Source organism: Podarcis erhardii, assembly GCF_964252035.2.
Source record: "Podarcis erhardii genome assembly, chromosome: 13".
Classification (NCBI taxonomy): Eukaryota; Metazoa; Chordata; class Lepidosauria; order Squamata; family Lacertidae; genus Podarcis; species Podarcis erhardii.
The window spans coordinates 38114178-38138604 of NC_138502.1; the positions used below are offsets into that span (position 1 = coordinate 38114178).

Consider the following 24427-nt stretch of genomic DNA (forward strand, 5'->3'; position numbering starts at 1 on the left):
GAGTCACGAAGTCAGGGGTCCAAGGATAAAGTAAGGAGTCACGAAGTCAGGAGTCCAAGGATCAAGAAGCAAGGAGTCAAACGCAGCAAGGCAGGGAACGTGTTGCTGTGGCAAAAAGCCAAAGGGAAAATGGTGACCTTATATCCCTTCCCGGCCTTGCCACCAGGTCCTGTGAGTTACCAATTGGCCTCACCTGTGTGGCTGCGCCTTGCCTCTCCAGAACAAACTTAGGAAGGCCCCAGTCCTGCAGAGTCCTATTGGTCACTGGGCCTGGCTCCTGCACGCACACCTGACACACAGGGCAAGAGGGGTCAGAGATCTCTAGAGCCACCCTGACCATCTCTCCTCAAAATTCGCTCAACTGAGCTGCCCGATTTCAACAGATTGCTGCTCCTTCTGCCCACTCACCCAGCCGCCCAGGGGTGCCAACTTGAATAAAATATTGGGGGTGGGGAGGAGGCACAGGTAAGCCCTGCCAACCAGGGGTTAGAGGAAGGCCAACTGTTAGTGGAGCCAGAACCAGTGACAAGACAGAGACAACTAATTCTAATTTCAGCCTCCTCTTCCTCCTTGTTAATGGCAACCCTGGGACGAAGAAGCAGCAAGAAGCTCCCAGTCAGTGTCCTTCCTTGAATTATATGCAAGCAAAATGGCAGATGCATCAGGGCTCGCAGCCAAGGGGGGTGGGGTGGAGAAGCACCCCCTTTGCCCCAACAGACCAGCCTCCAGTGGTTGGGATATTGCTGCCACAGGATTTAAACATTTGTGGAAACAGAAAAGGTAGTTTTCTAAGTCCTCATTGTTTGCAGCACACATGCTGAGGATTCAAAAACCAAATGTCAGGGGCAGAATGTCCGGCTCCACTCCAACTTACTTTTGGCCAAAATGCCCCGACCCTCCGAGTGTCCCTATTTTCCAGGGACAGTCCCAGATTTACAAAAGTAGTCCTGGTTTCTGATTTGATCCCGGAATGTTCCACTTTCCCCTATTTTTGTTGGAGAGTATGGAGATATGTGACCGCCTGAGCCAAGGAGTTAAATAACTAAACAACCTTTAGAAGACATCTGAAGGCAACCTTGGATAGGGAAGTTTTCGAATGTTTAATGTTTTATAAACTTGTTGGAAGCCGCCCAGAGTGGCTGGGGCAGCCCAGCCTGATGGGCAGGGTATAAATAATATTATTATTATTAACATTGTTGTTACAGTGGTACCTCGGGTTACATACGCTTCAGGTTACATACGCTTCAGGTTACAGACTCCGCTAACCCAGAAATAGTACCTTGGGTTAAGAACTTTGCTTCAGGATGAGAACAGAAATAGTGTGGCGGCAGGAGGCCCCATTAGCTAAAGTGGTGCTTCAGGTTAAGAACAGTTTCAGGTTAAGAACGGACCTCCGGAATGAATTAAGTACTTAACCCAAGGTACAACTGTATTATTATTATGGAATAGGACGCCCTTCTTTTCATCGGAGAACTGTTGGAGGATATGAATGTCAGGGGCATGGCTTCCAGTAGTCAGCGAGGGCAGCTTTCAGAGTTATGCACAATTTCCTGTTTCGCAGATCTTGATTCCCAATGCCTTAGTCTCAGTCCCATCCCCGCAACCAATATATAAACAAATAGGACACGGATAATACAAGCTAAATGCGGAATTTCGGTCCCTTTACACAGAATTAGGATTGTTTACAAAGGAAGGCCTCTAATAGGCAAGCTGTGTGGGTATACTGTGGGGATCTCTCCCACAAACTCCTGCTTTCCTTCCCTCCATGTTCCAAACCTCTCTGGTACCTTTTATTTTCTTCTCAGCAAAGCTGTTATCAGAATGGTGCAGCGAGGAGAAAAGCTTAGCTTCCCTCTGATACAATCAATAATGCCAGAAGACTTCATTACAGCTGACCTCTATTCCTACCCTTCCCAATCCGATCAGGCATGCTGACTGAGAAACTACAAACTTATTTTGGGGTGGCTGTTCTTTCCTTTCTCAGCCGCTGCCTCATTCCAGGTCACACTTTGCTGCAACTTTTTAAAGAAAATTAACTCCATGCACATATTAGCAAGAGAGCTTTTAAGATGGAGTACAAGGGCAGCCAATGATGTTGCTGGACTCCAGCTCCCATAATCCCTGACCACAGGGCAATGCTGGCCGAGGGCTCATGGGAACTGGAGTCCAATGGCTGGTCAGCTCCACGGTGGATACCTGCGGTCTGCAGGGTAGTGGCAATGGGGCAGAAATTTGCATCAATTTTCATTCAAATGCAAACCAATCTAATTCACACCCCTCTGAATGTTGCAATGTATTCTCCGGCCAAGTAATACATACATGGCAATGAATACATTACTGAAAATAACATATAAGGATAAATAACAACACACTGGGGGAAATTCCTCAGCAAATAAATATGTCGCCTGCAAAAAATGATGAAATTCACACTAAAATGCTGCTGAGTTTTCATGAGGCATTTCCTAAATAAAAATGCAAACTGATGTGGATAATCGAAGACTGGAAAAGTTATAAACCAACACTGACAGATTTGCACATCCCTAGTAGAGAAGTAAGCCAGATTGATGGGATGGCTTTGTTGGACATGCAAGTTTTTGAATTTTACAGGACTGAATCATCCAGCAGTATTGTCGAAAGCCCTGTGCAATGCAAGAGCTCTTCAGAAGAACTCTTTGTTTAATATTTCAGATATTTTAGGCCATGGCTCTGTTTTGGGGGGAATAGCAAGGTCTTAATATAAATCAAGCCCTGCGTAGATAGATGTCCCAATTGGGTGGGTCTAGTCTTATATGACACTTGCAAGAGCCATGCACCAACACTGGGTCTCCATTCTGATTGGTCCTGTGCCAGGGTCTACCCAATGGAAAGTACAGGCAATTTCCTGCCTAGAATGGCAGAATTCCAGTAACTCCAGTTTAATCAGGAATGTGGACTGAGGAAATTGGGTTGTCCCCTCCGATCTTCTCACCATGTTTTCTGAATTGCAGCTCCTCTTCCCCAAGCCTATCCCAATTCCCATGACATTTTCTTGCCTGAGGTGGAGCAGAAAACAACATGAACATGCGCAGATCACAGTGCACCCAAAGCTGGCCAAGTTATTTTGGCCCTTGAGGCAGAAAACCCAAGCACCTGTCTTGCTTTCCTGGCAGCAAAAATCCAACACTAACAAACTGAATTGCCGACAATCTGCTGTCCTTTCACAACACCGAAATCAGCAGCCTGAGAGGGTCACCTCACTAATAGCAAGTCTAACTCCACACAGAACAAGTGTTCACATTTTATATTAACAGGGAAGGAGGAGGGGATTACAATCAGGAACACTCTCAAGGACATGCCTAGAGGAAGAGAGGGTGGAGCATGGCTACATTCTCACTTCAAGACAGCAAAACAACTCAAAACCCAATCTATCCACACCCTCCCTAATTTTCTTTCAACCCTCTCCCCAACTTTGCTGTTGCTGTGAAGAACATGCTCTTGATTTCCTGAAGGTTACCTCTGCCTTCGGGGCTAAGAAAATGTCAAGCAAGCCGATTCCACGACTGCTCCAGAAATAGCCGTTTCCCTGCAGAATAAACCTAATTTTATTTTATATCATAACTTTGAACAGCCACTACTGGGCATTCGAGTAGCTCCCTCCATTCTTCTCATGATGCTAAAATGGAAATCTGGGTGTATCAGGCATGAGCGACCTAAAAGGAAGATTATCCTTGGATAACATTAAAAATAAATAAAAAGGGGATATGCTCTGAACATCAATTACCCCATGCAGAGAGGTCAGTCTGTTGAAAAAAACAGTGGAATTCTGATGATCTCATTGGATAGATTTCTGAGGTAAGTGACATATGCCAGCGATAGCAGATAGCAACTGCAGACTTCACAAAAGCGGAGAGCAATCGGGTACTGAGCAACTCTTGGTCTAGGCCAGCCTTCCCCAAGCTGGTGCCCTCCAGAAATTTTAGACTACAAATTCTATCAGCTAGCTGGGGTAGATGAGTGTCAGAAGTCCGTAACATGGAGAGTGCCAGGTTTGAAAAAGCTGACCTAGGTAATGATGAAGCTGGATGTAGCAAGGCCTAGCTGGGAGATACCAGTTAGGGACAAGATGATCCGTCAGCTAGCTCTGCCCTTTGCCTTTGAGAGCCAGTGTGGTGCAGTGGTTAAGAGCGGTAGACTCGTAATCTGGGGAACTGGGTTCGCTTCCCTGCTCCTCCACATGCAGCTGCTGGGTGACCTTGGGCTAGACACACTTCTTGAAGTCTCTCAGCCTCACTCACCTCACAGAGTGTTTGTTGTGGGAGAGGAAGGGAAAGGAGAATGTTAGCCGCTTTGAGACTCCTTCGGGTAGTGATAAAGCAGGATATCAAATCCAAACTCCTCTTCTCCTTCAATAAATATGTCATCTGTTTCTGCCAGGATCTGTCCAAAGTTTTCCTTTTCAGACAGGCTAGAATCCCAGCAGCTCTGATGATACAAATTAGAGGTAAGCAATAGCATCCCCCTACAATCTAGGGACGTCCAATTGAGGAAAAGCAGGGCATTCTGGGGTCAAATCATAAACCAAAATGGCTTCTGCAATTCCAGGACTGTCCCTGGAAAATCAGGACACTTGGAGGGTATGCAGTAGTTAATTCCTTTAAAAAGAGGTGTTGTGGGTCAGACCTTTAAATCCCCAAACGGCCTCAGCCCAGTATGCCTAAAGGAGTGTCTCCTCTCCCATCATTCAGCCCAGACACTGAGGTCCAGCTCCGAGGGCCTTCTGGCAGTTCTCTGACTGCGAGAAGTGAGGTTACAGGGAACCAAGCAGAGGGCCTTCTCAGTAGTGGTGCCCGCCCTGTGAAACACCCTCCCATCAGATGTCAAGGAAATAAACAACTATCTGACTTACAGAAGACATCTGAAGGCAGCCATGTTAAGGGAAGTTTTTAATGTTTGATGTTTTGTCGTGTTTTTAATATTTTGTTGGGAGCCACCCAGTGGCTGGGGAAACCCAGCCAGATGGGTGGGGTATAAATAATAAATTTATTATTATTATTATTATTATTATTATTATTATTATTATTATTGAAGACACATTATGCTTCCTTGCCCCATAGTTCATCTCTAACACCTGACGTGCGGAAACAGACTCTGGTCATTGGGCAGAAAAGGAATGGCATTCGGCTCTTGCTCAGAGGCGTGAAAATTTCTTAGTTCCAACCAATGGCAGGTTCCAGGGCAAAGTCTTCACGGCCCCTGCCTCAAATAAGCCTTGACAGCAAGCGATGGGGAAGAGGGAAGGAAAGGAGAGGAATTATGGAAGGCTGCAGAGCAGCCTTCTATCCAGCTGCACTCAGGGTGCCCCACTGGCTGTTTATGCGCCATTCCCCAGAGCTTAGGCATTAGGAAGCGGTCACCTTTGGTAACAGGCCACTGCGTACCCCATGCTTGGGCGGCTGGGAAGAGTATCTCATTTCTTCCTCAATTAGCTCCTGATTAGCACCATCCCTTGGCCCCCGGCCAGCCTCCATTTAATGCACCATTAATAATTCATTTCTCAGAGAGAAGGAAGACAAAGAGAGAAGGGGCTGGCTAGGACCACGCTTGGAAGATCAGATTGTCACCAGAACAGGAAATGTAGTCGCAGTGCCGGAGAAAGGAGCAGAGAAAAAGTTGGCTAGGGACAACCAAGAACCGCTAAATGTCTAGTTGATATTAAGAACAACAACAGAGAAAGGGAGGCACAGAAGCTGGCTATCTTAACCTGATGGAGGGAATGATTTCCTCCATAAATTGATGTTTTTCAGCTAGGAAAAGTATGGAAGCTTTTTTCGTTCATCTGCCTTGAGGGGTGGGGAAAAATAAATACAGTGGTACCTCGGGTTAAGTACTTAATTCGTTCTGGAGGTCTATTCTTAAGCTGAAACTGTTCTTAACCTGAAGCACCACTTTAGCTAATGGGGCCTCCCACTGCTGCCGCGCCGCCGGAGCACAATTTCTGTTCTCATCATGTTCTTAACCCGAGGTACTATTTCTGGGTTAGCGGAGTCTGTAACCTGAAGCGTATGTGTCAGGGGCTCAGGAGCAGAGGCACAGGGAAGATGGGAGATGGAGAGCGAGGGCGAGGAATCAGAGGGCAGTGTAGGAGGAGACAGTGGTCCGAGGGATTCCATGAGCCTCTCCAGCGAAACGGAAGATTCACAGAAGGGAGCGCCAGTGGCCAGGGGTAGGGGGGTCCCAAGGGGAACGCCCCAGGAGCAAGGGGGGAGCAGGGAATCCCAGAGTAGTAGTTGGAAATCAGGACCAGCTTCCCCACCAGAGCAGAGTGGGGGGGAAGGGTCCCAGGCATCGGGACCAGTACTTCCCCCACCAGGGAGAGAAGACGAGGCAGAGCTGACCACGCCTCCCTCGGAGAGTCGTACAACGGAGGGGAGGTCAGATCCGGCCAGTGTCACGGAAGAGGGAAGCAGTGATAGAAGTAGTGTAACGGTTAGGAGAAAGGTCACTGGGTTGGTGCGAGAAGCAAGTTCAAATGTACAGGAGCGCGGGACAGCAGAGAGTGAGGATTGGGAACCGGGTCCTAAAGCACGCCGGAGGCAAGGGGAGGAGCTAAGCGACTCAGCGTCGGAAGAGTCCAGGAAGGGGAATGCCCCAGAGGGCAGGAGGACCCAGAGGAGGAGAGAGCAGCGCAGAAGGTGGAGCAGGGCTAGGATCTTAAACTGGTGTGGAAGGGGAAGTGATTCAGATAGGACTTCGCCGATCTAGGGTCTAGACGTAAGGTTGCACGCTCTGGCTTTAAAATGGAAATTATACTTCAATAAAGACTTTTGTACATAATATCAGCCTGGCGTTGGTCCTCTGTGAGCTGGGACCTAGAGGCAGCCCTGACAGTATGTAACCTGAAGCGTATGTAACCCAAGGTACCACTGTATCAAGTGTTTTTCAAGCAAAAGAAATAACTATCTGCCATTGTAGCAGGGTGTCAAGAATTTCACTAGTGTACCTTCAGCTGGTAGCAGTGAAAATGGCTCACAAACTACTCAGGAACATACTAAAAAATTCTCTCCTCTGAGCAATGACATCCTCATATGGCATTGAGTTAAGATACTGAACCTGAAAAAATACTGCCTTATTAATCAAATACAAATCCAGAAGAGAGATCTCAGTGGTAGATCTCATGCCTTAACACTCGGCAGACACGCAATAAATGAAAGAGGAGGAAGACATGGGAAAACAGGTGCACGTGTTCCTATGATGCTTACCTGCATCCGCAAGCACGGCAGTTGAAATAGCAGACAACAAACAGTGCTGGTTCATTAACTCTCCAAAGGGAAAGCATAAGGACAGGACAGCCCATGCACAAACAGGCCCCCAAGCCAGTCAAGGACTTTCAGAAAGACAGAGCTGTAGAAAATGGCAGGATGCTCAAAGAAGAGTAGACAGGCAATTCCAGGAGAGATGCACAATGGTATTCTGCAAATGATTAACGAAATCGGAGCAGTTCTCCCGAAACATCAGGCAAAAGATACACTGTATTGGCCCAGTCTGAATGCAAAGACTGAGGATATTGTAGTATAGCATCTGTGTAAAGTAGCAAGTACAGAACCACAAAGTGCATGACAAATCCAGATGTCACCCAACAGGACCTGCCAAGTTCTAACAATGGATCAGAGGATATTCAGTCATGGCACACAGTACTTGCTTGCGACTATTGCAACCACTTCTTCAAGGCAACCAAGGTTAAATTTTCAGGTACATTTGCAATGAATTAATTTCAGACAAAGGGCCTCAGTGCACAGCTGGCAGAATTCCCAAAGTTTGCATGAGAACAGGAATTTGTTCACATGATTACCAGTCCATGCTACCCACAAGTTAATGGTTTATTTAACTTCTTTTTATTCATTTTCTATAACCAAACAACAGCAAAGAAAGAAAAAAAAATAGCCAACACATACCAAAAAAAGGAAAAAAAGGAAGACATCAACCAAATCAAAACACCTAAACCAACCAAAAGACAAACATTAATTAACAATAGATAACGTTTGACTTCCCTCCATCTCGGTTTTGGGTTATGTGAATATTAAATCCATTCTGCAGTTTTTCATTTTTTAACGTAAACACATCGCAAGGGGTATATTAAACCTACTGTGATTTTTATATCTCTAGAATTTGTTTCCATATATGTTATGAATTTAGACCAATTGTCAATAAACCTTATACCTTTTTGCTGTCTAATGTTCTGCGTCATTTTTGCCAGTTCCATGTACTCAAATAATTTAATTTGCCAATCTTTAACGGTCGGGGTATTTGGGGTTTTCCAATTTTGTGCTAACAGAATCCTGGCAGCTACAGCTGCATATTGAAACATTATATAATCTTTCTTAGCTGAAAGAGGTGTTGGGTCAGAGGGAGATGTAACTAATACTGAGACTATGGGTCCAATGCGCAAGGAAGCAAGCAGAAGTCTCCATGTTGAGAGAGCTGGGTATGTTTCATTTGGAAATGAGGAGACAGAGAGGAGATATGATAGCCATTTTCAAATATCTCAGGGGCTGTGTCATGGGAAGATGGAGCAAGCTTGTTTTCTCCTGCTCTGGAGGGTAGGACTCAAACCAATGGCTTAAAGAAGATTCCAGCTAAACAGCAGAAGGAACTTTCGGACAGTGGAACAGACTCCCTCAGGAGGTTGTGGTGTCCCGAACCCCTGGCCTACCTGGTGGCAAGTCAGTAGGTCAAGTCCAAAGTTCAAAGACCAGGAACCAATCCACGCAAGGAAAGTCGAAAATCCAAAAGGTCAGGAAACACAGGCCAGGTTCAATCCAAGTAGGCCAAGTCTGAAGTCCAACAGGATATGGTCCAGTCAAACCCAAAGCACAGCCCTGCAGAGGTCCAGGAACATCCAAGCCAATTGAACAGACACAGCACCTCTGCTTCCCTTTTGTATGTTGCATGCTGAGTGCAGCACCTGGGCTTGATGAGGCATGTGATTCTCACCTGTTCCAAGCCTTCTCCAGCTGAGGAATCACACACTTCCTCCCAGAGCTAGTGAGCTCCACCTGGCCAGCTAGTGAGCTGGGCTGTGGGCTCTTGCTTGCCTCAGCTTCCTAGAGCACCCCTCTTGCTGCTCCCTATGCTTCAGAGCCCACCATATTGGAGACAGGGGCCCCTCTGGCTCTGGATCCTGCTGCTCTGGTTCCTGTGCCCTGACCCCCACCCCCTCGCCATCCTCTGTCACCCTGTACTTCCTTCCCCATCCCCTGCTTGTCCCAGTCCTGGCTACACTCCTTGACGGGATCCTCTTCCTCCTCTGTGTCATCCTGCCAGTTCATGACACTTGGGAGGTTTCTAAGCAGAGGTTGGTTGGCCATCTGTCATGGATGCTTTAGTTGAGATTCCTGCATTCCAGGGGGTTGGACTAGATGACCCTCAGGGTCCCTTCCAACTCTACGATTCTCTGTTCTCCTCTTTATCCCAAGTCAAACCCAACTGTTCTGAGAATACAGATGTCTGACAAACAAAGCAAGCCCTTGATCACTCAAACTCGTTTCTTTGCTGCTGGCTAGCCTGAGCCCAGAGAACGGTACAAGAAGATCGGCCTTTGGCCCCATTCTCTGGACAGTAAAAGATGGTGGGAACGTTGGTATCAATTCTGTCTACTGGGTGCTTGTAGGCCAGTGCCACCAAGAAAAGATGACTTTGACCACTTTCCTTCCCAGTCCCTCTGAATACACTTCCTTTGCTCAGCTTCCTGTACTGCAGCAGAGAACTTGTATTGTTCTTTATCATCCCTGGCCATATTGGCTGGAGCTGGTGGGAGTTACTGGCTTTCCATTCTTGTTCTAGAATCATGATTTTCGGTTTGAGTCCTGGTTTAAATCCCCAGGCAAGTTTAAATCCCCAGAGGGAGATGTTTTCCTCCCTTACTTAAGAGAAAGCCTCCATCCCAATGGTGTGTTCTTGCAGTAAAGTTCCTTACAACACAGTTTGCAGAAGAATCCAGCTTAGGCCCAATGCTCACAAGGTAAGAGAGAAGAAACAACTGTAAATATATATATATATATATATATATATATATATATATATATATATATAAAATCACAGCAAGCACAGAGCAAACTGGAGGGATGACTAGAACTGCATGAATTGTACACCAGATGGCAGTAGGGAGCTTGAAGAAACAGGTGCAACATTGCACAATTTGTTCACCTGAAAAAAGAACAGCAGCTTTAAAAAAATATTTTATTATGTGATTTTTTTAATATAAAATATCAATATATCATCATCATGTAGCTTAACAACAGTCAATTTTGCTCTCTTTATAATATCCATTTTACGGCACTCAGATGCTTCCCAACCTGAAATGTTTAGGATGTTTCACCTGGCTCTAGTATGTCACACATGCTTGCCAAGTCTCTAAAGCATCTTTATATATTTTCAACCCATCCCATAATTCTTTGTAACTTGTACCTGAATACCCTTTGCCGTTCTGGTTCTTGGCTTACCAAACGGGGGGGGGGGGGTTGAGTGAAACAAACCAGAGTTTTGATTTCAAATGTAATGGTTAGCCAAGGGTCATAGTTTGCTGCTTATTATCAGTAGAGGAACAAAGCAGGAGTAATGTAGGCATTCAGGTTAAATTGTTCATCATCCCACTTTACTGTGACTTGTGAACACAGCTGCTGACTCATGGTTGCCAATAATATCACTTGTCAAGGGAAACAGGACAGATACAACTGTGGAAAATTTCCACTAAGCACATGGAAAAGCCAATGAAGAATCCACAACAACATTACCTTTTTAAGGCAGACACAGTGCTGCTTTCTAATATGTTATCTCAACAGCTAAAAAATTGTTACACAAAATGCGTAGGGTCCAGGATTATGCTAGTTTGCACTTAGGTCCCACTGAAGTCTGTGCAACTTAAAGTCATGACTGAATTTTCACATTGGTTTCAACGAGAACTAAGTGCACCTAGTTTAGTCTGGATGCTATCCACAAATTATTTCCAAGGCGTTTATGAATTTCCAGAACTTCAAGCTTCACAAGTGATTTAAAAATAGCCACTTTTCATAGCAAAGATGTCCTTAAATATATCCTAACACAAAAGCCATGGTTACCAAAATAAGGCTAACATAATGTTCCTCATTCACGTGTATCCTTATGTTGTGGCCAACCGAAAAATTTGGTTCTTTAAATAGGTACACAGCTGGTTCATTAAGTCTCTGTTTTGCCCCTCAATCCAGTGCATTTCTACTAAAGAATCATCCCCTTCTTTCTTCACAACTAACATACACTTGAAAAGGAACCATTCACCAGAGACGTTGGCACCCTCTCCAATTTCAATACCTAGGCAACCAGTGCCAAAGTCCTTGGACCTCTCCTCTTTTCCATCACTGGAATCTTCTAAGCTTGCTAAAACAACAGCTGGTTCCTCTGCTTGGCTGTTTTCTTTGGTATGTGCCTCGAGGTTTTCTTCTTCAGTATCAGGCGTGCTATTCAGTCTGCCATCCTCTCGTGACTCAAGGCTGCAACCAAGTCCCGCCAATGCCTTTTCTGTGGATCTGTCTTTTCCATCATCTGTGGACCTACCTTCATTGTCTTCCCCAGGCCCACCTCTGTCATCTTCAGCAAGTCCTTCCTTGTCTCCTCCAGCAGGCCCACCTTGGTCGCCTTCTGTGATGTTACTTGCATCGTTCAGGTTCTTTCCTTCTGTTGTGGCTTGGAGGAAATCTACAGAGGCTCGAGGAAGTTCGCGCAGCTGCCTGACACGATCCCTCTTCTTTCTCCGCAAGTGAATCCAGGAGTTTTCTACAGCTGTTAGGAACAAACTGATCTCGTCTTTCCCACAGGGAATGCATTTGTGCTGCACCTATTCAAGCAAACACGCACAGAGTTTTAGTGTGATTCGCTGGTGTAAATTTGCCGCTTCCTGAAATGACATTGCATTTAAAAGAGGAAAGCAAAGGGAGAATTGTTGCAGTTTACTATTACCTTCAGGTCAGTGAGGATTTTTCTAATCCATGCTGCAACTACTGCCATCCCTTCAACAGCATCAATCCCCACTGAGGAAGCTTTAGTAGCTAACTCTTTGGCTGTAGATGCCAAGACTAGGAATGTGATTGGTTTCCGAGGCTTCTCTAGCTTTCGTTTCTTAGAAGGAGGCGACTGAGGGCGAAAGAGTAAATGGAATAATTAAAAACCTAAAGAATAGTAATGCAGTATTCAGAACATGAATAGAAAATGTGTAAATAGTTAGGGACGCGGGTGGTGCTGTGGTCCCCACTGAGCCTAGGGCTTGCCAATCAGAAGGTCAGCGGTTTGAATCCCCGCGATGGGGTGAGCTCCCGTTGCTCGGTCCCTGCTCCTGCCAACCTAGCAGTTCGAATGCCCGTTGAAATGCAAGTAGATAAATAGGTACCTGTCAGGGAACTGCCATTGGAGCCAGAGGAGGAGGGAGGGCTCCAGAGGGATGCCGGAGAGCGTCCCAGGAGGGAGAGAGGCAGCCCATCTGCTGGGGAAGGAAATCAGCGTAGCACCAGTGGAGAAGGGGGGCAGATGGGGGAATCGGCGAGGGGGCTCCATGACTCCTTGCTGGAGACCAGCGGGGAGAGCACGGGTCCTCCGCTGCCCACACCCTCCCTGCGCAGAAGACTTCCGTGCAGGGAGAGTAGGCGGAGACTAGGCGTCAAAGAGCTTCTTTGCTGGAAGAAGTTCAAGAAACGCCCACTGAGGGATTCTGCCAGCGATTGAGGCAGCCACGGATGGGTGGCTGTCCGGACAGAAAGGGTTCACCCAGGTAACCCAGCCAAGCGTGGCGCCGATTTACCCACGAGCAACCCCTAGAACCATTACAGTACCGCTCCAGCGGGAAGGTAAACGGCGTTTCCGTGCACTGCTTTGGTTCACCAGAAAGCGGCTTAGTCATGCTGGCCACATGACCCGGAAAAACTGTCTGCGGACAAACATCGGCTCCCTTGGATAGTAAAGCGAGATGAGCGCCGCAACCCCAGAGTCGTTCGCGACTGGACTTAACTGTCAGGGGTCCTTTACCTTTACCTTTAAATAATTACTATCAAGATGTGGTGACTTAAGGGGGTTCATGGAAGGAAAATTTCCCATCCCCACACCTCAATAACACTCTGTGCTACATCACATGATGTTCAGGAGCGCCCCCCCCCCCGAATAACATCTTGGGGGGCACAGGTGGCTATAGAGAGAAGAGGTAATAGGAAATATTCCTTCTGTGAACTTCTGTAAGTTAAGCTTTCTTAGGACCCAAACCAAGAACTACATCGTACAGCAACAGCAGCTAGAATGATTAGTATTGGAACGAAAGAAAATCCCCAAACAGGGGAAATGGGAGAACGTGTAACACAAAAACACAAATATTGCAAAATAAATACATTACATATGGACTGAGGGAGGAAAAAAATGAACTGTTCAGTAGCAATTGGGGAAAAAATTAAACTCATATTGAACAAAGCACGTAATTCAATTTCTGCCAGTTATGTACTATGATCCAAGAGAATTTCGTACATCTGAATCTGATAGTTACAGTCTGTACATTCACTGACATAGTTGACGTTAAGAAACTAAGGAAGAAGCAAAAGGTGGGGGCACAGAAATTTGATTACTCGAGTAATCACTCAAGTAATTTTGTACAACTAATCAGAGATCTGAATGTGTGTTTATCAAACAGAGGTCTTCTTCACCCCATCCCACCAGGCCTATGTAAATTGCTTTGGAAACTCAGGAGCTTGCGACGCATTAAGGGAGAGTCCTAAGCGATAACACAAGATAACAAATTGCGGGAAAGACACAAGGGCACTTACTGGCACTTTGACGTTTTCGTAGAAGCTCCAAGCCAGCGCCCACCTCATGGTACGACCTTGACAGAATTCGGTGTGGGTGACTTTAGGAACCTGCACACAAAGAAAAACAGCAAGCCAGTTTTACATTTGGGGAGTTATTTCCTTCAGTAACTCATTACGACTTTGTTTACAATTATATGCAAGACCAAGACTCCATGTATTTGCAAACTGCCAAATTTTGGAGCGTTTAAGAAGTAGAATTACAGTGGTACCTCGGGTTAAGAACTTAATTCATTCCGGAGGTCCGTTCTTAATCTGAAACTGTTCTTAACCTGAAGCACCACTTTAGCTAATGGGGCCTCCTGCTGCTGCCGTGCCGCCGGAGTACGATTTCTGTTCTCATCCTGAAGCAAAGTTCTTAACCTGAAGCACTATTTCTGGGTTAGCAGAGTCTGTAACCTGAAGCGTATGTAACCTGAAGCGTATGTAACCCGAGGTACTACTGTATTTCAAGCTGGGACCCCAAAACATCCCATGCTGGCATTTTACTCTTTTAGCTCAAAATTACAGCATTTCACATATACACACAGATATGTGTCTGCGGCCCTTTCCTCCAAAGTCTCTGATCATGGGCAGCATAGACAAATAACTTCTTGTCCAGTTCACAGGGAGCTAAATGAGGCTGGGTCTATAGTGCAGTAGAATGGAGCAGGAACAAGGAAGGGGGCAGATTAATCTGGAGGCCAGGAAATGCTCTGAAGGCAGACTTCCGGTTCGCTGCAGAGGTAATGGCGGTGCGCTCCATGTTGTCTGCTTAAAGGACGACACGGTTCTGGTGGATAGAGACTTGGGGGCAAGCGCCAGGGCTAGGTAAAGGTAAAGGTACCCCTGCCCGTACGGGCCAGTCGTGTCTGACTCTAGGGTTGTGCGCTCATCTCACTTAAGAGGCCGGGGGCCAGCGCTGTCCGAAGACACTTCTGGGTCACGTGGCCAGCGTGACGAAGCTGCTCTGGCGAGCCAGCACCAGCGCAGCACACTGAAACGCCATTTACCTTCCCGCTATAAAGTGGTACCTATTTAACTACTTGCACTTAGGGGTGCTTTCGAACTGCTAGGTGGGCAGGAGCTGGGACCGAAAGACGGGAGCTCACCCAGCTGCAGGGATTTGAACCGCTGACCATACGCTCGGCAAGTCCTAGGCACTGAGGTTTTACCCACAGCGCCACCCGTGTCTCGCCAGGGCTAGGAGACCCCCCCCAAAAAAAACCCACAGAGGAGTGGGGGTCCTAGGGGTCCAGCAGAGCGTGGGAACTCGCTCTCCTGAGCCCGCTGCCTGATGTTTCTGCGCGGGGGAAAGGAAGAGGCGTGAGTCTGCTCACAGCTCCACCGCACTCTACTGCCAAAGCCACACACCACCACCACCACAAGCAGCAGATTTTCCAATTAGAGGTAAAAGCCAAATAAAGCATTATAAGAAGAATTAGGTGTAAGATGCAGCCACCTTGTTGAAGCTAAGCAAGTCTAGGTCAGGCTAGTTCCTACATGGTGGCACACCTTGGATTCCTGTGATTAAAATGAGTTCAGTGGAAGAAAAAGCAGGATACAAACATAAACAGGACTGACTGGGCTACAGATGCAGTGTTGAGTGCTCTCCCACAGAAAACAACTCCCTGTAGTTAGAAAGCTGGCACAACAGGATTGGCACACTCTTTTTCTCCTTGCAGGGAGGTGCATCTTTGCTGTTTATCAGACAGGTGGAGCATTGAAAAGGCTACCACTATTTTCAGCTGCATTTTCAATCCAAGTACTAGAACGTCTGCAAAAGGGGCTCCGAAGGACAGCCCGTCCGGCAGCCGCAGCTGGGCTGGTCTGAGGAACCCTGCATGCAGCCGAAGAAGGGAGATACACGTCTTGCAGTGAACCCCATATTGGTTGTTGGTGAGAACACACCTCTGAAAAAAAACAGGTTTTAATGGATGAGGAATGCTGCTACTTTTGTCCATTGTGTATTAAATTCTCAAACTCTGCTGTGTTGACTAAGGTTGGTGTCTTACACACACCTGCCTGGATCTGAGGGCCACTGCTGTCGGTGGGACCTCCTTTCAAGTACAGTGGTGCCTTGCAAGACGAAATTAATCCGTTCCGCGAGTCTCTTCGTCTTGCGGTTTTTTCGTCTTGTGAAGTACGGCTATTAGCGGCTTAGCGGCTATTAGCGGCTTTAAGAAAAAGGAAAAAAACTCGCAAGAACTCGCAAGACGTTTCGTCTTCCGAAGCAAGCCCATAGGGAAATTCATCTTGCGGAACGACTCAAAAAACGGAAAACTCTTTCGTCTAGCGAGTTTTTCGTCTTGCGAGGCATTCGTCTTGTGGGGCACCACTGTAGTGTGTTAGATTGATAGGGGTGCCAGGTTCTGCAGCCTGCCAGTGGAAAAACCGTTTAGTATTTCACACAAATGGAAAGTGCGGCTGCGAACAGATGTAATACAGATAGCTGCTGTGTGTTTACAGAAATGCTTACCCCATGGACCCGAAGCTCCTCTTTCAGGGGTGCCAGGCTGCACTTCTTCCCCAGCATGCAGCTGTACCACCTGCAGTAATGAAAGACATTTCAGAACCAAAGCGTTTAAAATTCAGACTAAGCTCTCTCAAAACTAGCCTCTTAGGGGGTTCAAGTTTCATAACACAAAAGGTCTCATGACTGCCAATTTTAAAAAAGGAAAATGCTTTGAGAAACAACTGCAGACTCTATTACAGACATGGGTGAACTACACTCCAAGATTTGGAAATAACGTTAAGAGCACACCTTTTCTTCCTCCTACTAGAGCAAAACAGCTGCTCAAAACCAAAGCCCAACAACTTTATTCCAAGCATTGGAATTCGTGCCACATCACAAATATATTTTAATCAGTGGTTTCAGTTGTATAAATCATCAACATTATGATGATGATTATTTTATTTTATTTCCTATGAAGACTGGAGAGGATTAATTTTTTTGTTTTTAATCTACGGTGAAGATACTGATATTCTTGTTATTATGTGTGTATTTTAAATTATTTAATTTTTATTGTTAATGTCGGATTTTGATGACCTTTGGCTATAAACAACAAGTTTTTTATTTGCTTTAATTGATCCAGCTCCGAGGGTCTTCTGGCAGTTCGCTCACTGCAAGAAGTAAAGTTACAGGGAACCAGGCAGAGGGCCTTCTCAGCAGTGGTGCCCTTCCATCAGATGTAAAGGAAATAAACTTTTAGAAGTCATCTGAAGGCAGCACTGTATAGGAAAGTTTTTAATGTTTGATATTTTATTGTGTTTTGTTTTGTTTTGTTTTGTTTCGTTGGAAGCCGCCAAGAGTGAATGGGGCAACCCAGTCAGATGGGTGGCATATAAACAATAAAAATATTAAATTCTTACCGTAATCTTTTTTTAAGCTGCAGGCTATCGTGGATTATTCTCTTGACAAATTCCAGCTCTCCTCCTTCAGCCATGATCTCAGTGATCCCTCCCGTGTTGACAGAGCTGGGAGGGGGTCTTCTGGGATTACGAGAATTTACTCCCTGGCAAAGAATGAAAGTGGGCATCATTACCTCTTAGACTGCTTCCGTAGCCATGCAAACTGACTGTATGAAAAACTTTACAGAAGCTTAGGTCCTTCCGCCTCTCCCGACTGTCTTCCTACACAGCATCAAATTATACTTCAAGCGTTTCAACTGTGAAGGGGCCTTTCCAGAATGAGCATGTGTCAACACAAACAGGAGAAGCCCAGGGCAGAGGATCAGCAATCAACATACCTTTGCTTCCAGCTGGTTGGCAAAAAAAGGAGGGTTGCACATGCAGAAATCATAGACGACCCCAGACTCTTCTTCCAAGGCATCCAGCAGGAGTGTCTTTTGTGGTACTTTAACCACTGCAAAAAAAAGGAAGCACAGAGGGGGAAAACCAGACATTTGCTTACTTTCAACCGAGCTTCTAGAAAGCGTTATGTGCTACTTCAAACAAAAAGACAGACCAGGGAGAAGAGTCGGTGGAAGAAGATTGGAAGAAATTTAAAGTTTATTTACAGAAACATTGTAAAATAAAGGAATGTTAGAAGGAGGCTGGAATGAAGTTATGTGGCTTTAGCAGAAATATTATAAAGGATTAAGTAAAAATAGATTGTTAATGGATGAAAGGAGGAAAGGTAAAGTTACATTATATTAAGATAAATTATAGGATAAAAATTGGGAAAGATGAAAAGGATTTGCTGAAATAGCTAACCGAACTAGAATACAAAAAAGGGAGGTGCGAGGAGGTCAAGGAAACAAGTAAATGAAAGATAAGTTATGGGAAGGTTCGTTGTGTTTTTTAATTGTTTCTATTTTTCTGTTTTTTATTAAAAAAAAAATCCTATTCTCTTCTTTCTTTTTTGTGATGTGTTATTAAGTTTTTGTTTAAAAAAAAAATCCTATTCTCTTCTTTCTTTTTTGTGATGTGTTATTAAGTTTTTGTTTAATTTGGAATTATCTCTTTCTCTTTTTGTAACATTTGAAACTTTAATAAATATTATTAAAAAAAAAAAAAAAAAGACAAAGGCAACCCACTTTTATAAAGGTGGAAAGCTCAATATCATAACCATAGCACAACATGTTGGCCGCATCATGGACATTCACAATACAAATGCTATTATGCCACTATTGTTAGACCTCATAAAATAGTTGCTCACTTTTCCAACGGTGATTGGAGATCCACTTCAGTAGCAAAAGCTGAAGAAGCAATCCACTCTGAGGAGTAATACACCAGATCTCTGCTGTTGCTACGCTTCCTCTTGGCCCTCTTCCTGCCAGCCACCCCCTTCCATTCTCTTTTAACCTCTCCCCCTTTTTTCTTTCTCTGCTCTTTATGGGTTGGGTTGATTGGAAAGGCGGTTAGGAATTTTGGGGATTTTCTTCTCCATTGGCACTAGTCTCCAACAAAAATTCAAGGTGGGGGAATCATTATATACAGTGGTACCTTGGTTCCCGAATGGCTTGGTTGTTGAACAAATCGGCTCTTGAATGCCACAAACCCAGAAGTAAGTGTTCCAGTTTGCGAATGTTTTTCGGAAGCCGAACGTCCGACGCGGCTTCTGATTAAGTGCAGGAAGCTCCTGCAGCCAACTGGAAGCCGTGCCTTGGTTTCAGGAGCTGAACGGACTCCTGGAATGGATCAAGTTTGAGAACCAAGGTACCACTGTATAAACAAAACTCTCGGCTTCTGTACCCAAATGAACAGCCCCAAAATAATGCAATGCATGGATAATTTTGCCTGTATGCAAACTACTTTGCAGCATAAGATTGGGACAAGAGGGATACAATGATACCTTTTATAAGGTTGGATAAGTTGTTTTGCTCCACATTTTTCTTGGCAAAGCTGAAACACACATCATCCACTTCTGTTGCAATGAAATACCATCCATTCAAAGTTGCACCAAGTAATGGGTAAATACAAGATGCACCTGTTCCTGCAACACACCCAAGAAAAGTGCAAAAGTTAAAACACTAAAGAGCATTCAAAATATACAACCCAGAATGCATTTTCTAAGGCTCTCTCTCTCTCTCTGAATTTTACCAGTTGGCCAGCAAGTACTATTAGGTAAAACATGCTAAATTACTATCTACTTAGTGTCACTGTTTGAGAAGAGTATTTCCTATTCCACAAAATACCTTGCAACACTTGATACTTCACAAATAGGCAAAATAAGGCCAGTAAAGAACTGACACACCAAAGACAGACAGAGTTTTCAATCCAATTCAGTGTTATTCTTTGCAGTTCTGCTACGAAAACTGTCTGTTGCACTTCACAGGATGTCAATGAAACAATCTTGAAAAATCAAAGTTAGGGTGCAGTCCTATTCCCGGATGTGCTAGCTGGGGAGCCATGGTGTATGATGAAAACCCTGCTGCACCAGCATAACCCCACATAAACCTCAACCACTGAAGATACACCAACAAAACTCCACCAGCAAAGTGGGAAATTGGGGAAGAAACCTGGGCAGGATATGGCAAAACCTCTAACCCTGGCACCCCCAACCTGTGGCCCTTCAGATGTTTTGGCCTACAACTCCCATGATCCCTAGCTAACAGGACTAGTGGTCAGGGATGATGGGAATTGTAGTCCAAAACATCTGGGGGGCCAAGGTTGGGGATGCCTGCTCTAACCACCCCTGCCTTGCCACAACACTGTCCCCAAAAGAACTTTGTGCCGGCTACAGAAGTGGCATGAATGAAAAATAATCCACTGGACTGTATGGTCAAAAAGCACTTACTCCTTCACAATGGATTCAGACTAAATCTACATCCTGTCAGAGCACACCCACAGAAGGACATAAACCCCTGAAAGGGAGAAAGTAACAAAGGCAAATGTGGCTTCATATCACATGCATGAGCGTTGATGCGGGAAATCTTTGGTGATCAAAACTAAGCAGAAAGGACATTTTGTGTGAACTTTACAAGTTTACACAAAAAGAGTTGCAAACACTTGTTTTCTTTAAACTTTCATATGCATCCTCTCTCAGGACTCCTGGACATAAACAACAACCCCAATTAATTACATGGGAGGGCACTGTGGTGTCATTTTTGCCTGGTGGGTTTTGTATGGGGAGGGGGACATCATAGAGATGTCTCCCCATTGATGGGAGTGGGCTGGATGCCTGGTTATCATGGGAGCATAGACAGTCCGCTCCCATTATATGCTGGGGGGGGGTGTCTGATGCTCTGCTCTGTGCTTTTTGTAATAGCACCCCCCCCCCTTTCTCAACTTTTGTGCTGGGAACTTACAGGACAAAGGCTAAATTATGGCAATATTGTGACAACACAAGCGGCCCACGTGTGTAGTGGGACTTAGGACTGATCTGCAAGTCACCAACACGAAGCATACCTATGTCTATTCCCCATGTAGCTGAATCTTTAGCAGCAGCGTCCTGCTGAGCAATCAGATCTTCGACCCAGTGGATATAGTTAAGCCTCAAGGGAACAGTCGGAATGAGCCTTTCCAAAGGTATGTCAATTTGTAGTCCAAAGTCTTCTTTCAACAGGGTGCATGTTAAGGCTCTCACCGCTTCTGGATCCTTGAAGTTCACACTGAAAGGCACAAGACAATACGTAAGCTGAAGAATTCCTGTTTTGCATCAAGGAACATAGTGTGGAACGCACTACAGATGCCAGACTTGGCTATGTTCACTCTTGCAATTAAGAATAGCAGGGAATTTAAAAGAAAAGAAAAAACTCTGAGGCCTTGTTGTTCAACCCAAGCTTGATTATCTCACCACTCTACCCAGTACCGAAAGCTGGCTGGGCCAGTAAGTTTCCAGAGGTTAAAAAGCTGTTTCAGTGGAGGTGGTAAGAGAATAAAGATATCCACTTGGAGGCACCAATGAGGACCATAGGAAGAGGAGCTCGGTTTGGTGCGCTGTGGTCAAACCTCTCTGCGAAGGAAGGGGCTTCCCTCCTCTGTGGCTGGAATGGAAACTGCAAGCTACTAGTCTCTTAGTGATCTACAGTGGTACCTCTAGTTGCGGACTTAATCTGTTTTGGGGTGCAGTTTGCACCCCGAAAAGTCCGCAACTAGAGCGCCTCTTCCACGCATAGAGCGCTTCTGCGCGGGCGGTGAACCCGGAAGTAAACACTTCCGGGTTTACCACATTTGTAAGCTGAATGTCTGTAAGAAGAGCGGAGGTATGACTGTAGTAGCATTTGTGGGCTTATTTCCAAGGCTGAACTAGACCTGTGCCTGCAAATGAACATGACGCATATCATAAACTCGAGTTTATGCTGGTAGAGCATAAGACACTTAATCTCAGTAATGTGGCTCTGGATGCCACGTAGGGTAAAAAGATTCCTGCATTGCAGCAGGTTAGACCAAATGACCCGGGGGGGGGGGGGGCTCCCTTCCAACTCTATAATTCTGTGATTCCTCCACCTCCAACCCCCAAGTGGCTCAAGTTTTTGGATGCAGGGCAAAAAAGAACAAAAAACCTTACTTTTTTTGCTACTGGCATAAAGTGCGATTCTTGTTGGCAGCCTAATATAATTATAATTATGTTACATTATATTAGGCTACTGACAAGAATAAAATTATTATTTATAATATTATTTCTATAGATATTATTTAAAACATTATTTCTATAATATTACTATATTATAAAAATAATACAGTGGTACTTCGGGTTACAGACGCTTCAGGTTACAGACTCCGCTAACCCAGAAATATTACCTCGGGTTAAGAACTTTGCTTCAGGATGAGAACAGAAATTGTGCAGTGGTGGGCATGGCAGCAGTGGGAGGCCCCATTAGCTAAAGTGATGTCTCAGGTTAAGAACAGTTTCAGGTTAAGAACGGATCTCCGGAACGAATTAAGTTCTTAACCCTAGGTAGCACTGTACCATTATTTTTGTATGGAATAATATGCAGTTGTAAATGTTGACAACAGGACCCATGGAGTGTGGAGGGGGGAGTCTCAAGATTCAGAGTACTCTCTATATATGGATATGCATTTGGAATGTTATAAATTCATATTTGTAAAATTAAATAAAAATGATTTCATTTCTCCCCCCGCCCAGTTTTTAAATGCTTTATAGGTTGAAAACTTTATAACAGAAATATGCAATAGATGTTACAGGCAAAATACGAAATAAACAATAAACAATTATTCATTCTTTAACTAGTACTTGCTTTGTACAGTGGTGCCTCGCAAGACGAAATTAATCCGTTCCGTGAGGCTCTTCGTATAGCGGTTTTTTCGTCTTGCGAAGCAAGCCCATTGACAGCTTAGCGGATTAGCGCTATTAGCGGTTTAGCGGCTTTTAGCGGATCAGCTGATAAGCGGCTTAGGGCTTAGGAAAAGGGGGAAAAAAGGGAAAAAACCCCGCAGGAACTCGCAAGACATTTTCATCTTGCGAAGCAAGCCCTTAGGGAAATTCGTTTTGCGAAGTGCCTCCAAAACGGAAAACCCTTTCGTCTAGCGGGTTTTCCGTCTTGCGAGGCGTTCGTCTTGCGGGGCACCACTGTACATCCATCTGTGATTAAATTTGACAAGACCTCGGATCTTCCCCTTGAGTTCCCAAATTAAGTTCCTTAAATATGCACTTAAACTTTACTTTATGTTATTTGACTTACTATAAATTTTATTTTATAAAATTATCCTACTTACACACCCAAGCTCAATCAAGACCTGCCAACTTTTGACAATGTTCTTTTACATATATTCTGCATATATCCCACTCTCTGATAAATTTTCTATCTGTAACGTCTCTTAACCTTGCTGATAATCTTGCCAGTTCAGCGCACTCTCTCATTTTGTTTTGCCATTCTAATTGAGATGGAAATATCCTCTCCCTTCCAGCCTTTTGCGATTAGAATTCTGGCAGCAACTGTAACATACATAAAGACTCTCCTGAAACTTTTTTTTAAAAATTGATTTCAAATAAATAAATAATAATATTTTTAATAATATTACTATATTATACCGTATTATACAGAATACATACATATGCTAATGAGACCTTACCTCACCCTCCCGGACAAATTTATCTGCACGTGTTGTTTAAATTCCGGGTACTTGGACGCCAGGTAAGCGAAATCCGGCGGCTTGTCCTTGTATCTGTTCCTGGCGTGCATAGATTTGTTGAGGGCCATCCCGGGGCCGGACGGGGGGGAGCGCGGGCCGGACGGGGGTGGCTCTGGGAAACGAAACACCTGTTGGCAGGTAAAGGCGCCCGCGCAGCACGCGCGCGCCTCGTGCGCGAAAAGGCCTGCGCTGCGCGGTATCTCTCGCCCCTCAGGATGCCGGGCCCCCTCAGCAAGCAGTCCTCGCAGGAGATGCGCCGCGTCGTCGTCGTCGTCCCCGGACGCCAAGGCGAAGAAGTTGCGGAGGAGCAGAGAATGGGAGAGAAGCCCGAGAGTTGTAGGCGGCCCTGCGCTTCCGGTACAGCCGTCACCTCACACACACAGACACAGACAGGAAGTCAGGCGACGAGGGGTTGCTGCGCCCAGCTATCCCGCTGGGCAACTCTATGGTTGAAAGGTCCGCCCGTCCCCTCGCAAAGAGCGGCAGCTGCGCCTGCGCGCGTTCTCACAGGACCATAGAGTTCTGAGGGACGCCAGCGTCACCCAGTAGCCCAACTCCCTGCAGTGCAGGGATCTCTTACCAACTCCCTTAGTCCACCCAGGGCCGGATTTAGGTTTGAGGAGGCCCTAAGCTACTGAAGGCAATGGGGCCCTTTATATGTCCAGCTGTCCTTTGTCAACAACAAATTGTCGCTGTTTTTTGTGTGCTGAATATATGCTATATGGTAATCTGTGGACATCATAGGTATCCAAAGCTATTTGCACATAACAAATAGGAGCCTACACAACACAAAACACTGCTGCTGTATGTAGGCTTTACTTTATTTGTTTTTTATCTTATATTTTGGAAAGGTAAAGGGAGCCCTGACCATTAGGTCCAGTCATGGCCGACTCTGGGGTTGCGGCGCTCATCTCGCTTTATTGCCCGAGGGAGCCGGCGTACAGCTTCCAGGTCATGTGGCCAGCATGACCAAGCCGCTTCTGGCGAACCAGAGCAGCGCATGGAAACGCCATTTACCTTCCCGCTGGAGTGGTACCTATTTATCTACTTGCACTTTGACG

General features: G+C 45.4%; 1 protein-coding gene across 1 annotated transcript; it reads right to left on the reverse strand.

The window, feature by feature from the left end:
* Window positions 1-10201: 10201 nt before the first annotated feature.
* Window positions 10202-23761, reverse strand: METTL16 (methyltransferase 16, RNA N6-adenosine). The gene is made up of 9 exons (XM_081837900.1): window positions 23307-23761; window positions 20679-20881; window positions 19123-19263; window positions 17576-17691; window positions 17199-17341; window positions 16306-16375; window positions 13809-13898; window positions 11968-12141; window positions 10202-11845 (listed from the first exon to the last, which is right to left on the reverse strand). Exons 1-9 carry the CDS (start codon window positions 23432-23434, stop codon window positions 11135-11137), a joined length of 1776 nt encoding a protein of 591 aa, XP_081694026.1. The 5' UTR covers window positions 23435-23761; the 3' UTR covers window positions 10202-11134.
* Window positions 23762-24427: the final 666 nt, after the last annotated feature.

Excerpts from the sequence above, each read along its gene's own strand:
- METTL16 (XM_081837900.1), bottom strand. The coding sequence starts at position 23,434 with ATGGCCCTCAACAAATCTATGCACGCCAGGAACAGATACAAGGACAAG. Across the intron at positions 17,692-19,122 it reads CTTATCCAACCTTATAAAAG|TGGTTAAAGTACCACAAAAG; the intron begins GTATCATTGTAT and ends TTTTTTTTGCAG. Across the intron at positions 13,899-16,305 it reads AGGAGCTTCGGGTCCATGGG|GTTCCTAAAGTCACCCACAC; the intron begins GTAAGCATTTCT and ends CTTTGTGTGCAG.